The sequence below is a fragment of the Antechinus flavipes genome, chromosome 1, assembly GCF_016432865.1.
Source record: "Antechinus flavipes isolate AdamAnt ecotype Samford, QLD, Australia chromosome 1, AdamAnt_v2, whole genome shotgun sequence".
Taxonomy (NCBI): Eukaryota; Metazoa; Chordata; class Mammalia; order Dasyuromorphia; family Dasyuridae; genus Antechinus; species Antechinus flavipes.
In genome coordinates, this window is record NC_067398.1 from 15,845,674 (window position 1) to 15,863,631 (window position 17,958).

Here is a 17,958-nt window from a genome sequence, read left to right on the forward strand (position 1 = left end):
GCCACGGCAGTGCAACTGTATCTGAGAGGCAGCCGGCCACAGTGAGAACGAGGACAAGAAAGGCTGTTTGCCATCCCTTGTGGGATGGGGAGGGTAAGCACCCTCAAAGAATGAGGATCCCAAGGACAGGGAGAGGGAAATAAGAGGGAAATCTCTCTTAAGGCAGCTGTGGGATCTGAGCTGCAGACGTTGCACGAAGAGCTGCCAATATGGAACTAGGGAATGGTCTGGAGAGGTCTGGGGAGCATAGGACAAGGACCTGAGGGCAGGACACACAGAACTTGAGGCAATCACACCGGGAGGAGGCAGCCCCCCAAACTCTCAGACTCTTCTCTGCACAGGGAAAAGTGGAAGAAATCATCAAGGGAGCCCCAAAGGGCCCAAAAGCCAGGAGCAGAGAGTCTAGGAGATGGACAGAAGAATCAGGGTGAGCAGAGCCCCAAGAAGCTTCCTCCCACAGGAGCTCCCTCATCCACAACAAGCAAAGCTACTTCTAACTGAGCAGAGGAGCTCGGAGCTCTGACTCCCCTCTCTGGAGCTCTCAGGAGGGCTGCAAAGCTCCTAAGTGTCAGGGCTGTGACCTGCGCCCATCTCTGCTGACTCCCTGACCACCCTGTCAAGCCCGAGAGCCAGGACACCTCTCGAGGAACATATACGAGTCTCTATTAGTCCTCGGCTCCAACATGGACGCCGTGCAGCTTCTTCATCAGCAACATGAAGAAAAACATCAGCATAGTTATGGAATTTGCAGATTTCCAGGAAAGAAACTCACAGTATAGAGAGTGGACATGTATGTATGTATTCATGCCAAATGGAAAACAATTGGCTATAAATAAACTTGTGTGATCAAGGACCTAAAGATAAACATGAACTGAGATTTCAGTTGAACAGGAATATAATGCTGTTGAGAAAAGTATCATTAGGGAAACAAATCTTAAAAAGTGACGTGAAGAATCTGGATTAAAACTATTTTAAATAGCAAAGACATGAATGAATTACTGTGTGTGTACTATGGTACAAATTACTATATTTGTATAATCTAACCCACCCCCCAATCTTTTCCCAAAATAAGATAGACAATTCATTTGGTTTGGAATGGCTTGGTAATAATTCATTCCTGAAAGGAAGGAAACAATCTTTGTGAGCATTTTTTAAAAATCACATGCGAAAAAGACAAGTCATGATACAACAAAGCAACCTTTTACCTGGTTTGGTATTAAATTTGATCCATTCTATAAGTTCTTCCTGTGGCAAATTGCTAAACTCCCCAATGATGCTCCATTGGTGCTGCAGATTGGCTGACCCTTGTACGGACATGATGGCTAACACGGCAAAAACAACAGTGCTGGGATGCACTTTGCAAAAGAGCCATCCAAAGAGCTGAAAGAAGACAAACATAGATCGATCACTTTCAATGGCTCAGAGACCCTGGGGGGCTCAGTACTTCTAAGAGCAAAGAGACACAAGAGGAAGCAGGGGAAAGCACAAAGAAGGGGAAGGGGCCAACTTGCTGATCCAGAAGTTTATCAGCTGTGGGACTTTGGGCGAGTCCCAAACTGCGCCTCCATTTCCCCTCTGTAGAATACCGATAGCAATGCTTGCATGACCTGCACATTGGAGAGCTGAGATGGAGATTAAGGGAAAAGTGTACAGGATTGATGGGAAGTTTTGAACAGGGCTTAGTGTAAGCCCTTTGTTTTAGAAGGCACTGGAAACGATTTGTAAACAGATGCAAACTAGCAAGTATAGGCCCCATGATACAAATTTAGAGAAGATTTGCTCTGTATTCACACATCCACAAATAGTCACAATGGTTGTTCTGTGCTCACAACTAAGTAGCAATATAATCTTGATTAACACACTTTACAAGTCCATCTTAATATGCTTTTATTAATACAATAAGTTCCCTTGATTAATGCACAGATCTAGTGGTCTTGCTCGTAGTTTATGTATTATTCTATCAAGAGGAATATTTTCTAAGTAACACATTTATAGTCAAGTATATTAAAACTCCATATTTCTAATGTCTCAGGTTGCTGAGTCCATCAACTTAGAGCTTTATAATATAGAACCAAAATAATGATAAATTAACAAACTATATTTAAAGAAAATTTGGAGGAATTGAAAGACTATTGTCTTTTCAAACCAATAAACATGCTGTTTTAAAAGGCCTGATTCTGGAAGGGAGATGTGCGATAGGGCTGTGGATGAACCCAAATCCTTGTTGTTGTTGTTTTTCTAACTAAATAATATATCATTGAATACCACAAGTATGATAATAAGCTATGGATTGGTAAAAGTCAAATATTCAAATAAATTCAAACAAAAGTTCAGTCAAATTTTGTCAAGCAAAAAATTACAATCTTTTTCGACCAGCTTTTCAAAGTTCTGAGGCACTAGTCAGTAGTTCTGTCCATCCCGCACATACCACATGCAGCCATTTTACCAGGTTTTCTATTTTTAGCATATTCAAAGGTAGGATGGTAGTTCTAAAAGAGAAAAAAAGCAGAGGCCCTGTAGTTCTGGCCCCTGCTAGTCTGTCTTGATGACTAAGCTTTTAAACAGAGTACAAAGAAAAGTGCACAATGCATTAAAAACTCTATATTTGAGTGAAGAGGTAATGAAAAATGAGTAATCAGCATTGGGTAGAATTTCACAGGAAAAGGATTAGACAAAAATACGGAAAATGGAAAAATTACAATTTTTAATAGTTTTTCAACTGGAGATGACTTGGTGACAAAAGGCGGAGGTAATTTGTCATTGTTGTTCTAAATCTAAAAATTAAAAATAAAATCTTACCTGTCTGGAGCAGATCAAAGAAGCCATGATACACATGTGTGGAGTCAGAAATAATTTCAGCCTCATAATTAAAATACCTAGGACTGTATAAGCTAACAGTTGCAACGCATGATAAACCAACTGAAAAATGAAACAAAATACAAGTATAAAACAGAAAGAATTTTTACTTAACAAAGAATTTTAAAGAATTAAACTACCTCACTTTTAAAAGTGGGATGCATTCTTTACACAAAAGAACATCCTGCTTTTACTCAGAGTTTTACTTCTTATTTAATAAAAAACAATAATAATTCTCTAGGTACAGCTAGTGTAATGTGGATAGAGCACCAGCTCTGAAGTCAGGAGGACCTGAGTTCAACTCGGGCCTCAGACACTTTATACTTCCCAGCTGTGTGACTCTGGGCAAGTCACTTAACCCCAATTGCCTTGGAAAAAAAATTTCTAGTCAGTAAAACTGCATCAAATAACTAATGCTAGTCCACTCAAGTATTGTGTCAATCAATACACACTTCTCTCTTTGCCACACTCTGTCTTAGGCCTCCCCTCCCTTAACAATGCCCAGGCCACAGGTTCATAGAATCACAGCCAGAAAGGAGGTTAGGTCACATAATCCGATGTCCTCCTTCACTGTACAGGGGATGGACCAGGGCCTGAGAGACAGCTGAGCTGGGATTCCACCTCTGATTGCAAATCCATAGATCTGATCTTGATGCAAGCAATAGGAGTCTTAGGAAGATGGGGAAGAAGCAAAGAACTAGAACTCCATCCCAATTACTAATTCAGGAAGGCAATCTGGAGAAATGTGGGTTGCAAATGCAACAATGCTGTCTTAGGAGGATCCATTTCAATTTATTAAAAACAGAGATTACATCAAACACTACATTTAATCAGTTGTCAAGCTTTATGATAGCAAGCTTTTATCAACTCGGAGATTAAGACATAAAAGCCACGCTTATTTGTGGATGACTGATGACTGCTCGGAGACAGTTGATACACTGATCTGAGAGATCTGGTCTCTGCGCTTCTGGCACGTTTTAGAAGGACACCGACAGGCGATAGTTCATGCAGAGTAGGGTGAGCCTGATAGCGGTGACTTAAAACTAAGCTCTTTAAGAATCCCTGAAGAACTGTTAATGTCTGTCTTGGATAGGATTTGTCATTGTCAGTCAACACGTTTGTAATGAGTATTCCTAATGTGACGGGTGGCGAGACAGACACCAAAGGCACAAGGAAAGGCAAAAACACAGCCCGGGCTGTCAAGGAGGAGCCAACCCACAAGCCACCAAGGGCATGCAAGCTGGGGGAACCGGGGCAAATCTTGGAGAAAGGCTCTGGCAGCGTTGGCACGGGTGGGTAAAGTTAGGGAAAGCCTCTCGAAGGAAGAAAAGGAGCTCACTAAGAGGAAGGGAGCCAGGGCATCCCAAAGATGGCAAATGAGCAGTCAGAGGGAGAGTCACAAGCAGGAAACAGGCCAGTGTGGCTGGATCATGGAATACGTGGAGGGGAGTAAGGAACAAGAGGAAGGGACTAAGCCTGGAAAGGCTTTAAAGCCCAGCAGAAGTTTCTGTATTTGACCCTGAGTGAATGAGAAGCCACTGGTATTTCATGAGTTGGAGGACAGGGCAGGCTGGGGCTTTCAAATATCACTAAAGCCACTGACTGCAGGGTGGACAGCAGGGGAGCAAGCTGAGGCACAGTGATCAGGCCGGAGGCTCTGGGCAGGCACAAGGTGAGGGGAGAAGGGGGCACACCTGGGAGACACTAATGCCTGCTGCTGCCCCAAACCCCTGCAATATCCCACCAGAGGGGGCACCTGGCCTTCTGGCTTCACCATTCCACCATTGGTCACTGCCGGCTGACCGATGAGAGCATGTCTTCTGTTGCTACTGCAGCCACTGGTGGAGCCCAAAGAGCCAAGAACTCGGGAGGCTCTGCGGGCAGAGTCTGGCGGCATTCTGTTGCCGAAGCTCCTCAGAGCACATCATGTAAGACTTGATGAATTTAGTCACAGGAATCACTCTATAAAGTTCTTCCATGCATATGAATGTCAGTCCTCAGCTCACATGGCAACAGTCAATTCAACCAGAAATTCTACACAACAAACTAATAATGACTATATTTACATAAACCACCCTTAATTTTAAAAAATCTATACATATAAAACATTTACCTCTCCATGATCAAACTGGTGCTTCCTAGGATTTAAGAAGAAAAAATAATTGGATTATTGTTGAAACAACTAATGAAAAAACTTCATTTATTACTGATTTTATTTTGAAGAAAATTTCTGGGAAAAAAAGTCTTTATATCAAATCACAAATACAAAATATCAACTGTTAACAATTCAAAAAAAAAAAAAACACATAAAATGCAAATGTTGCCCTATACTATAAATGAGTTCTAGGATTTAATCAGTCACTTCCAGTTCCTTGATAAATTTAACTTGTCACTTACAGAACTCACAAGCTATGGGGCACTCTGCCAGGGTTTCAAGGACAAGGTCAGGCCAGTGAGTTCTGAGAGCCCTTGTTGCTTGTCCCCTTCCTCTTTCTTTTCCTTAGTAAGACTGGAGCAGTCAGAAGTTGCTCCCTCATTGCAGGAGGCTCCGTGGGTCTGTAATATTGAAAGGAGCCCTAATCCTTCCTGAAGATCCTCAGTCCTTTCCATCCCCAGTCTGTATCCCTGACTCTTGAGGAACACTCACAGCCACAGTATCCTTACTTCTTAGTCATGAGGCTTTATTCAGTTCAAAAATGGAGGCAAACAGGGAAAATGAAACTACTTTACTTCCCTTCCATTCACAAAGACCTATTGCCCAGTCCTGTTAGGAGCACCATAAAGTCCCAAGGCTAATGGCTACATCCAAGACAGGCCTTGGAGCTGCCCCAAGTAGCCACAAGGGTCCAGACCCTCTCCTCTCTGGGGCTCCCCTGATATAAATCACTCCCCTAATACAAATCACGAGGACTGACAGAAAAGGCTGCGCCACAGAGAAGGGCATTCTTACCCCTTTTCACCTGGCCCTCAATTTCCAAATGTTCTGGGCAGATTAGAGCCATGACCACAGCAAGCGGACTCTGGGATCATAGGACAGAGCTGGAAGGGAGAGGCCTGAGAACTCATTTAGGCCAACCCCACTATTTCACAAATGGAAGCTCTACAGAGAGGCAAGGACAGACCGGGGAGGAGCCCTGAAGCCTGGTTTCGTGACTCCAAATCCCAGCCTTGTCGCTCCTCCCTCAGACTGCCCACCATACTCATGGCCATACACAAGGTAAGCCCCGCTTTGGACAAGGGCTGCCTGACCACTGTCTCCGCCCCTCAGCCCAACCCAGTATCCAGGATAAAGCATGAGCACAGGCCTGTGGAAGGTCACAGACAAGAGCCCCACAGGAGGGGGGCATATCTCCAAGCACTTGCATAGGCTGGGAGAGGGGCTGGGCCGGGGGTTAATGCAGTACTTTCCTGCCTCCAGCTTCACAATAGCCCAGGAGCCACAGACAGGGGATGGAATTCTGCTTCCTTTACAGACAGATGGTCAGCTGGACGGGAGGAATAGAGGGCTCGATGTAGCATCACGTGCGTCCCCAATAGGAAGGGCTCAAAAATCTATGACTTTCACATTTTATGACCGGCTGTGGCTGGTCTGAAAGTGGTCTCAAAGACTCTTAAGTGGCAGGGCAGGTGCTGATATAAACAGTAGAGGGAGGTTCCCCAACAGGAGTTCATTCACAGATGAAATTATAGTTCTAGGACAAAGGGATGGGAAGGAAAATAGTATGATAATAGGAGTAGATATGAGGAAATCAAGGGAAGGACAAGCTTAACTATGAACATGGATGGTAGAAAAACTGATGTAAGCAGTGATTAATACAGAAATTAATACATATTTTAAAGTGCATAATGTATTTACCTTATATGAGAACGTTGTTTAGACAACACACACAAAATATCAGTCATAGTCTGTGAACAGAATTTTTAAAACTTCAGATTAATAATTTCAAAAAACTATTTTCCAACATTTATGTTTTCTAAATTAAAAAACTGAAAAGTTAAAAGACAAGTCAGATCACTAAAGAAAAGCCTTTTTATATAAGAAGTGCTTTCCCCATTAATTTGTATAGAAATACAAAATTTCTATAAAATTAGCTCAAGGACTGATTTTTCTAGGATTTAAACACATCTTACCTCAATATAAGAATGAGGAAAGATTTCTTTAAAATAACAAATGATGATTTCATCTTAAACTCCATGATCACAATCTCACCATTTTCCCCACTCAGTCATTTTCTACTCCTCTTCTTCACATTTATAGTAATGGCAGCGTTACTCTCCCAAGACATCCAAACAGAAGATGTTTGCATTGTCTTTCACTCTTCTTGCCTCCTATCCTATACCGTTACGTGTCAAGTTTTCTGGAGTCTATATCCTCTAACCCTCTTCCACTTTTTCCTTTTTTTTCCCCATCACTTGCTGCGCCAGGCTCATTCAAATTATATCTACATAATCTAATCAAACTGGAATAGAGAGAATGAAAAACAAATTTGACTCTCTCATTATTGGCTTTGGGGCATATATGAAAGCCTGGATACAAGACTCACAGAAAGACAGACAAAAACAATGGGTACAGATCTAGAGACAGTAACAACATATTACACAAAGTACACACCTACCCTTCTAACAATTGTTGCAAATACCACAAGAACAACAGGAAGCAGCAATGTCCTTGTGTACCTCAATGGAGTCTGAAATTCAAAAAGGCATTTTAATTTAGCTGATAATTTTATTTCGCTAAAAAAAGAGAAATTAAGTTTTTAAAAAGTACAACTATGGAAATTTAACAAATCATTGAGTCCTAATTTCCCATTAATTTCCACTGGAAAACTGTATATGTATTCCTGAAGAAAAGTCTTCGTTAATATGGAGTTAAAAACATGATACTAAATCTACTTCCCAACTACTCATTAGGCTTGAAACATTGAACACTTGTGGCCTAAAAGAAATATTTTTAGTTTGTGTTTGCTATTCTTTCTGACTTAACCAAATATAGGATGGATATTTTTTTTTCCTTGTATCACATAATTTCTAAAAAAAAAATTATACTTAAAATATTAAAAGTTGTATTATCTTTAATATCCAACCCTAACCTTTAATTTGTATGGAACACTCTTGCAGTGCTACCAGGAACAGAACTAACACATATCATACTGTATATAGTCATAGTATGTGATATGGGCTAATACATATACTGTGTATAGTCAAGATTGGGAGGGAGCACAAAGGAAACCCTGGGAAATAGTGCTCAATGAAGCAGCTCTCTCGTGTCAAAGGGAAAAGGCATTTTGAACTCCTTTTACTTGGAGATATGAAATTGAATGAATGAAGTCATTTACCAAAAAAAGCCCTGGTACTTGGCAAGCTTCTTGACCCCTAGCAAGGCACACTGAAGAAATGACATGTCAACTGAAATATGCAACAAAAATAAATATTCATCTATGGTAATCTGTTTTGCTGATTTTTTTTTTTTTGGCTTAAGTAGCATTCTGCTATAAACGTCTTGAGAAAGTATGGATTGAAATATCCAGTGACCTTCACTTGTTTCTCCAACATCAGATTAAAATCTATTTCAACAAATTAAGCAATCCCTGATATTTGAACTTAACAAAATTGAAATGTCCTCTAAAAGAATATCTATTAATTTATACATATTATATCACACAATAATAGAATATGTTGACATTTATATAGATATATTACATTTATATAGAAAGAAATGGGGCTGAATATATATCCTGTCTTCTATATAAAGCTTGCGCCATCTTTGATTTTACAATCATTTCAAATTAAATTAAACATTATTTAATAACAAATATGTAGCATGTTAGATGTTTTACAAAAAATTAATAATAACAGCATGAATATGAAACTTCAAGGTTTTCAAAGCGCTTCACCTATGTGAATTCATTTGCTCTATGTAATGATTCTGTTAACATGTTATCCCCATTTTATAGATGAGAAAACAGAGGTAAACTGGCTTGTCTAGGGTCATACACCTATTAAATATTAGAGGGAAAATTTGGAATTAAGTCTTCCTGATACAAGCAAATCCTTAAGAGTCTGTCGCCTTAAAAAAAAAAAAAAAAAAAAAAAAAAAAAAGCCTGGAGTAACAGGTCCCAGAATGGTTTCTTTCATATTTAAAGGATTAAAGAATCCAAAGGAGTTTTTTTGCATTTCCAATCACAGATAAGTGCTGTCATTGAGTTTCTTTTATTCCTTGAAGATTTTACTACAAACATCTGACAGGATTTCTCTCACCTGGTTCTTTCATCAGGAAGACAACAGAGAATTTCAATAACCGTTCTCAGTTTCAAAGAACATTCTCTGGCTCAAGGCTTAATAACTGTTCTGATATTGATTAACACAATGCAAATGCACTTCAGAGATGTCAGAAGAACATTCGAGGCCACTGTGTCCAACCCCCTCATTTAAAAATGAGGAAAAGGAGGCACTGAGAGGGTAAGTGACCTACCCAGGATTATTAAAACAGAATATTTTTTGCACCTCAAATTTGCAGGCAAGATTTCAAATCCAATGAATATATTGTGTACAAAAGACATCTGTCTTTTGAAAATTTTTCATGCTCTTCTGTTATATCTATGGCTATGTGGTGGGTCAGTACTAGCTTTCAAATAAATCAAAAAGCTGAGGCACAAAAAAAGCAAGATTTAGATTTTTATTGTTTTTATTTTTTTAGGTTGTACATGTATATTCATTTTTTCCTATATTTCTGTATGAGTCAGGATGGGAAAGAAAAATAAGAACAAAAGGGATAAATCATGAGAAAGAAAGAAAAAAGAAGAAGGTGAAAACATTGTGCGCTGATCCATGTTCAGTGGACCCATAGGTCTTTCTCTGGATGCAGATGGGCTTTCCATCCAAAGTTTATTGGGACTGCATCGGATCACTGAATTGCTGAGAAGAACCAAGTCTATTATAGTTGAGTGAGATTTAGATATTTTTCTTAATCCAAACTTCTCCTCCATCATTTTACAGATAGAGAATCATAAAGTGACTTGTGCCCAAAATGACCCAGAGGCAGCAGCAGCCTTGGGATTCCCAGCCGCTTGTTCCTGAACCTCTAAATACAGAAATGATAAGTTCATAAAATGAACGACACTTGAGAGAAATGGAAGCACTCAGGAGAGTAAGCAAAGAATTAAATATTTAAGGGATATGTTTAGCTCTTGAAAAATGTCTACTTAATGTGCCTGCATCTATTTTTTCATCTACAAACTGCTATCCTTATTTTACATTTTTCCTCCATATCATTTTGCAGAAAGACCTTATTTTGATGCAGTAATGCCTTTTCTGTGCAAAATCCAGGGCCGGACAGGCACCAAGACAGGCCAGCCAGGACACCTCCTTACCTCTTTTTCCATGAAGTCAAACTCTGCAGCACAGGTGTACATTAGAGTGTCAAAATCCTTGTAACTGAAGAATTTGGAGGTTAACAGGTTGCTTATGTGAGCCTAGCAGAAAACAAGGCAAAAGGCAATTCAGTTAGTGGTTCTCTGAGACTTTAGTGCCAGTACCTGGAGATAATCAACAGCCAGCTGCCAAAGGGGCAAAGGCCCAGCAGGGGCAGCAGGGCCCAACCAGTTCCTCTCCTGGGTTTCCGTACTCAGCTCCAGCTCCTCTACTCCACTTCCCTGTGGCTTAAATTCCAAGGTGCCATTCTGCCAAGTCCTCCGTCCACAAGCTTGCTCAATACAGAACCAAAACCATACTTCTGAAATCTCTTATTCACAGCTGGGCTTAAAATCAAGGTTTAGCTTTAGAGGAGGTCCTTACCCTATTTTAGCCGATATCAACTCCTTAAGCTAAACTACAGATTCTACTTAAAATCTGAGGTCTCACCTTTACGGTGGAACATCTGATTTTCAGTAGAATGGGGCGACTGGGCACTGGTGTGCCAGCACTCTTAAAGGTAATGTCAGCTCATGGAAAAAGCTGTCTCTGTTGTCACAGCAAGTGATCAGTTATTCCCTGAAGAGAAGCCATTTAACACCAATGGCTTAGAGTAAAGGGTAAAAGCTCAATGAAACTCATCTTCAAATCAGGCGATTCATTTCAACTGATTCAACAAACATTTATTAAGATCTCCTGTGGTTAAGGCACTGTACTAAAACTAAGGAAGAGAGAATGATATTTTCAACTAGTTCTAATTAGGTTCTTTATGAATCTTTGTTAAATTGAACTTATCATGTGCCCAGCACTGGCCTAGGTCCTGTGGGAGGCAGGAAGGTCATGCCAGACAAGGTCCCAGAAGCTGTTCCTTTTCCCCTGTAGGATGGAAGCTCCCCAAGGGCAGACTTTCATTTGGTTTTCCTTGCAGGGTCTGGCATACAGTGGGCACCTAAATTCTTGTCCACTGGTTGATTGTAGTTTACAGTCTAATGGGGGGAAAGGGGCAGGATGTTGCATGCACAGATCACTGAAGTAACTTAATACAGAGAATAAATACAAGAGAAGTCCTAGGCAATTTAATAACAGCCAAAACAAACTATGAATGATAAGATGCCGATGAAAATGCTAGCTTTATTTAAAGTTACTAGTTTGAAGAAGTTCTACATTTCTTTCTCACCAAATCCTAGGAACATATCATTTATTACTCTGATGCTTCATATTTGAGTTCCAATATGAAGCCAGAGCCTGCCTCTCCCTGGTCCAGCAGAAGGCCTTGGCCCTTGGGCAGCTCAGGGTCTTCTCTCCAATATCCTTCCCTCCTCCCAGTCTCTGACACTCCAAGACTTTCTTCTCAACTCCCTGGAATCTCGTTTCTTCCCCATTCTATGCAAACTTTCCTCAAGGTTATCCTAGATCTGACCAGATCCCACACTGAGCTCAGTCTGACTTTTCCATACATTTTGATGCCACCTTCTCTGCTCTCCCAGTCCCTTACCTGGCTTCCTTATTTTCCTGAGCTCTATCTCCTAGCTTGGCACTCCCTCCTTAATCTCTGTTCCTGGTTCCCCTTCCTCATCCCTACAGATTTATATATCCAGTGCTCCCATCTGGGCTACATTCTCTCCATGATCTCTTTCATTACCTCCATTACTATTTCTATAAGGATGACCCTCAAGTCTCTATTTCTAGGCTCAATTCCTTCCCTGAATTTCAGTGCCCTGTTATATTACAGTTCACTCATCCAGATAATAACTCAAACTCCCTACATATAAAATCAAACACATTATAATAACCTTCCTAAACTAACCATTCCTCTTCATTTCCCTATTTCTGTTGATGGTACCATTTTTCACTTAGGATCAAAATCTCATGAGTCACCCAACTATTTCCTCTTCCTCTAACCCACTAAGGATTGTATCTCCGATATCTTTGGAACCTCAAAACCCAGCAGTATCCCCCCAACCCTTTTTTAATTCCCATTTACTAGCAAACTTGCTCAGACTTTCATTTCATATCAGGGGAGGAAATAGTCAAAAGCAAAACACTTTTAAGGAAGGACAGAGTGAAAGGAGAGACAAAATAGAATAAACGGGATGAGGACAGGGAATACAGTTAGCAATAAAGACTGAAAAAAAATTTGAAGCAAGTTTCTCTGATAAAGGTCCCTTTTCTCAAATACATAGGGAAGTGAGTTAAATTTATAAAAATAAGAACTATTCCTCAATATGTGATCAAAAGATATGAACAGTTTTCAGATGAAGTAATCAAAGCTATCTACAGCCATATAAAAAAATGTTCTCTCTATTGATTGAAGAAATGCAAATTAAAACAATTCTGAGAAATTAATTCATAGTATCAGATTGGCAACAGGACACAGGAGGAAAATACAAATGTTAGAGGAAATGTGGGAAAAATAAGATACTGATACACTGCTGATATTGTGACTTGATTCAACCATTCTGTGGAAAAAGCTATCAAACCATGCATATCCTTTGACCTAGCAACATCACTTCTAGGTATGTATCCCAAAAGACATAGAAAACAAAAAACTAAAAGGACCCACATGTTCAAAAATATTTATTGCAGGTCTTTTCTAAAGGCAAAGAAGTGAAAATTGAGGGGATGCCCATCAACTGGGAAATGGTTGAACAAATTATGGTATCTGATTATGATGGAATACTATTGTGCTGTAAGAAATGATGATCAGACTACTTTGAGAAAAACCTAGAAAGACATCTTTGAGCTAATGCAAAGTGAAATGTACTCTGTACAAAGCAACAGCAATATTGTAAGAATGATCAGCCAGGAGTGATTTCACTATTCTCGGCAATACAATGATCCGAGAAAACTCTGAAAGACTTTTGATGAAAAATGCTTCCATACTTAAAGAAAGAATTAATGGTGTTTGAATGCAGATTGAGGCATACTTTTTTTCATTTTATTTTTCTTGAAGCTTTTTTTTGAGGGGAGGTCTATGTTTCCTTTTGAAACAGGACTTAATGGAAATGTTTTGCAGGAATACACAGGCAACCTATATTGAATTGCTTGCTTTCTCAATGGGGAGAGGAGGATACATGAGAAAGGAGAAAGGGCAAGAATCTGAAACTCAAAGTTTTAAAAACAAATACTAAAAACTGTTTTTTATCTGTAACCAGAAAGAAATGAAGTACTAAATTTTTTAAAAATAGAAAAATTAACAAATCAGTTTCATAATTCATTACATACCTGCTATGTATAAGGCCTATGCTCAATCCTGGGCTTACAAAGACAAAAATAAAAAAGTCCTGAAGTAAAGGAGCTTCTTTTATGTTGTCATGTTTGATGGCAAATTTCTGCATGATAATTGTTAAATGTCTACTACTTTGAGGAGTAGCTCCTATTAATACTTGAATACTGAGAACTATTAAACTAAGTGAATGTTTTACTAAAACTATAAACTAGCAGCAATATTTAAAGATGTCACAAAGAAAATAAACACAAGGAAATTATTGATTTCATATAAGTGATTCCCAAAGAGTTAATATCTTTGAGGCAAGGCATTAATTCCCAAGTGGAATAACCTCAAGAACACCAGAATAATAAGAACAATTAAATTTTATCTTCAAAAAGGATAAAAGAGATAGCAGAGATACAAAGCACTCCTTCCCTATTTCCTCCAACAAAGAGATCTTTATTTTTTGGAAGGATATGAGGAGTTGGAAAACAAATTTTCCCAATGATAGTCTAAAAAGTTATAGAAATCTTACCAGCCTCATCTTGTTTCCAACACAGTAAATTGCTTATCAATGAAAGTCAATAATCAATGTGGAGTATTCCAGCACTACTAATATCATAATCAAGGTTATTTCTCATTTGCTTTCTATGACAGTTCATCATAGTGCTATGCTGGAAAATTCTACATGGACTTGTACTGGCCATTTTCTTTGAGTTCAATAACTGGTTGATTTATTGGTTTATGGAGTTTCTGTCTGTTTCTGTCTGTCAGTCTCTCTCTCTCTCTCTCTCACACACACACACACACACACACACACACAAATTTGATCAGCTTAGCATTTCTTGCCATTCACTTTATACATGATGAGAAGCTAAACAGAGGTTATAAATTAGTAGTCATATAGTCATGTGTACAAAAATCACTTTTTTGATTCTGATAAAATTGTCATCCCTCCTTCCCCAAATCAATTGCAAATATTGTTACTTATTTTATATTTTAGTTTTAATTTCTGAAAGTCCCTTGACTTGATTTCTCTTAGATATAAGAAGCAATAAGAAAATAGTTCTAGAAGATTCCTAAAAGCCTGTATTTCCTCCTCTTTAATTTATTTCTAAATAGAGAAATATATTTTCTGCAAAGGCACAATTTGAATAAAAGTTACAATTATCTTGAAATACCAATAATCTCAAAACACTAGAAACACACCGTGAGCAACATAAGTCAGTTATCAAGGATAATAAAAGAAAGACAAGTGGCCCTCATTGAGTTCTCAGTTGCTGTCTCAAAGTTATCTTGGATAAATAGGAGTCAAGAAACAATACAGAAAAATACGGTTCAAGAAACCTCAATTTATAATTCAGAGGATGGGTTCAAATATTAATTTTGTCACATTATTTAACCTGAGCCTCAATTTCCTTATTTGTAAAATGAGGAAATTTGGACTATGTCATGAATGTCTTTTTTTTTTTACCTCTAAACTCACTGAAATTATGAAATAAATGATTTCTAAAATACATTTGGGCGGCTTCCTTAAGACACATGTCTATATGTTGGGAAGTTTCAACACATTTGAATGATATGGAAGATTAAATAAAATGTGGTAATTAATAATAAAAAAAAAAAACAGCCTTAGAAAACTTCTGGAGATAAATCCAAACATACACATGTTTAGTTCATAAAAATACTTAGCTAAACTAACAAATAGATTAGACTCTGTAATTTAGTTTAATTAAGTGGTAATTTTTTTTAAATCTCAAAATGATAGTTTCATTTATCAACTCTTCTCATGTGTAAGCTAAAACATACTTACATCATCGGCAATGCCTAAGATTTTAGAAGTCAAGTACTTCAATAGGACTGTTCCAAACAACCAAGTACATCCCTGAATAACCTTAAAAAAATTTAAAAAAAATAGATTTCTTAAAATCACAATAACAATTTGCAAACCTTAAATAATAAAATGAATATTTTAATTACATAAAGAATGGACATTACTAGTATTTAAGAATACAATACATGCATCTTAATGAACATCAAGTGTGAAATACCAAAATTAATATGTAAGACTTAAAATAATGCATTAACAATGAGTATTTCACATTTATACATTTTGTAGAAGGTATATGCAGTAATTAGAGTTGAATTATTCTTGCTAAAACACACACACAAAACTATGATTTCATTATCAAACTTTTGCCAATATGATCTTGTCACAAGGAACACAAGAATAAAATAAACAAAATCAACATTTTCTTCTAATATAATGGTCCAAGTTTGCTTTATGCATGCAAGAGTGGCAATATTATAGACATAGTCACACAAATGATGCTGCTAGGCTCTGCACTAAATTGTAAGCAATAGTTTATTTTTCTGAAGTTTACTTGGAAGGAGGAAAAAAGATAGTGAATGATGTAAACAATAAGAATAACAAAACAGAGCAAAGTCCCTCAATAGACCAGATGGTTCCTTACCCATAAGCTGAGTTCAGACACATTCGCTTTCAGGAAACGTGGTCTCATTGCCAGGATGCCCTACCAAAAGCAGAGAAAACACAAGAAAACAGTCAAGGACACAATGAGAATTGGCAACTATTTGAACATTAAAAAACTGTGGAAAGCACAGGGCCCCTAAACATGTACAAGTTACTCAAATGCCAAACATCCTCGGAGTAATGAGTCTAATTGCTTCTCACCCCTCGTGAAAGGATGAGAGGGGGTTCATTTGTCCACCCTTGAAACTCTCCAAAGCAATCATTTTTAGCATTAAAAACAAAATCACTACATACTACAAAATAGCAAATTTCTAAACATAAACGGATTTAATTATAGTGTCTAGACATAAAGTGTGCATTTAGGATCCAAAATGAATTTTGCATTCATCATCTAATAGTAAATAAACTAAAATAATCCAAAGCTTAATTTTGATGACTTTAAAATACCAAGTATAAACTTAAACTGAAAAGATTTTCCTTAAATTTTAATATTCTACATTCTAGCTAGTGTCTAAATCTAAAACTAAACTTAAAACTAGAGAAGAACTATTTATTTAGCACATTTATGAACTGGGGTCATATTTACATGTCAACGCCAATCATCTCAAAGTACTGGTGTCTATAGTGTTTAATAGCAAATGGTAAGTGCGGATTTCCACATGTTTTACTTTTTAAAAATCAACAAATCAACATTATTAAATGCTTACAATGTGCCAGGCAATATGTTAAGTGCTAGGGATAAAAAAAAGAAAGCACTATATAGTTCCTAATCACAAAGAGCTAACAATCTAATGACATGCGAGTAAATCTATACAAATCAAGCTATATACAAAATAAAAAACAGTAACAAGGAACCAATCAATATTTTCAGAGTTTGGGAAGTTGCAATCAAGGTACAGGGCTTAAATTAAGGAAAAAAAAAAACTACAAGCAAAATCTAAATGAACTTGCAAAGGTTCTGGATCTGTTAATGATTTTACCTTAGGATATTACCCATATAGGATATTACCGATAAGGATATTACCCATCCCAATTACTTCAAACTTTGCAAAAATATCATAAAAGATAAAATACCAAAAATCTGACACCCAAATGAAAATTTCACATGAAGAAGCCTTTATAATTTTAGTGAAAAATTCTGATTTCAAACACTTAGGATCACATAAATATAAATCCATGTGTTTATAGATAAAAACATATGTAAACAACATGCTATATTCTGAAGCTGCTATTTCAATATTATTTGCATATAACACATACTAATGTGTAAACTATATATCAATATGCTCATATAAACTAATAAGGCTCTGGGAACCAATCTGATTCCTGTGAACTTGCCCACATCAATGGTTTGCTCCATACTTTCCCATTCCTTGCATCCTGAAAAGAAGAATGGCCCAGGATGGGAAGGGCAGAGATGCAAGATACAAAGATTCAGTTACCTGAGGAAAAATGGGCTTTTATCCCAAGGGAAGTAAAACTTCTTCTTTCCACTCTGGTGAAAAGAATTCCACAATGATGCTGGGCATTCAATCAATCCTTCGTACATAAAAGTAATTAACTAGCACATGAAGGGAAGAACCCAGTTCACTATTATATATTATAATTAATAATTTTTAAAATCAAAAAATGTAGTAATAGAACTTGTCTTTGAGAAGCCTATTTATAGGAAAGCACAAGGAATTCAGATACATGGGGAAAAGTCTTTAGAGTGAGAGTTCTTAAATGGTGTAATCAGGTAGCCCAACAAAAGAAAATATAGCATTTTCTTATTTAACTATCTTAAGACTAAGATGAAGAGAGGATGCTTTGACATCTATTTTAGTCTGGTGGTTTTTAATCCCTGGAGGCAACATTTGGGGATTCAGTATGTTCTCTGGGAAACTTCAGGTGGTGTGCTGAGAGAGCACATTTGTACAAAATGGAACAAAAAGAGAACATTTCTTCAATGCAAAGTGTTAAGAGAGAGCACAGCCCAGGGGAGAG

General features: G+C 37.7%; 1 protein-coding gene across 1 annotated transcript in view; it reads right to left on the minus strand.

Annotated features, from left to right (window-relative positions):
* The window catches only part of DPY19L1 (dpy-19 like C-mannosyltransferase 1), a 109,109-nt gene that overhangs the window by 11,948 nt on the left and 79,203 nt on the right, over positions 1-17,958 (minus strand). Inside the window, exons 12-19 of the mRNA XM_051979435.1 lie at positions 15,953-16,012; positions 15,292-15,372; positions 10,228-10,329; positions 7,473-7,544; positions 6,713-6,762; positions 4,970-4,994; positions 2,800-2,919; positions 1,206-1,380 (exon numbers count right to left, since the gene is read on the minus strand). Coding sequence (XP_051835395.1) covers positions 1,206-1,380; positions 2,800-2,919; positions 4,970-4,994; positions 6,713-6,762; positions 7,473-7,544; positions 10,228-10,329; positions 15,292-15,372; positions 15,953-16,012 — 685 coding nt within the window. The remainder of the gene's footprint in view (positions 1-1,205; positions 1,381-2,799; positions 2,920-4,969; positions 4,995-6,712; positions 6,763-7,472; positions 7,545-10,227; positions 10,330-15,291; positions 15,373-15,952; positions 16,013-17,958) is intronic.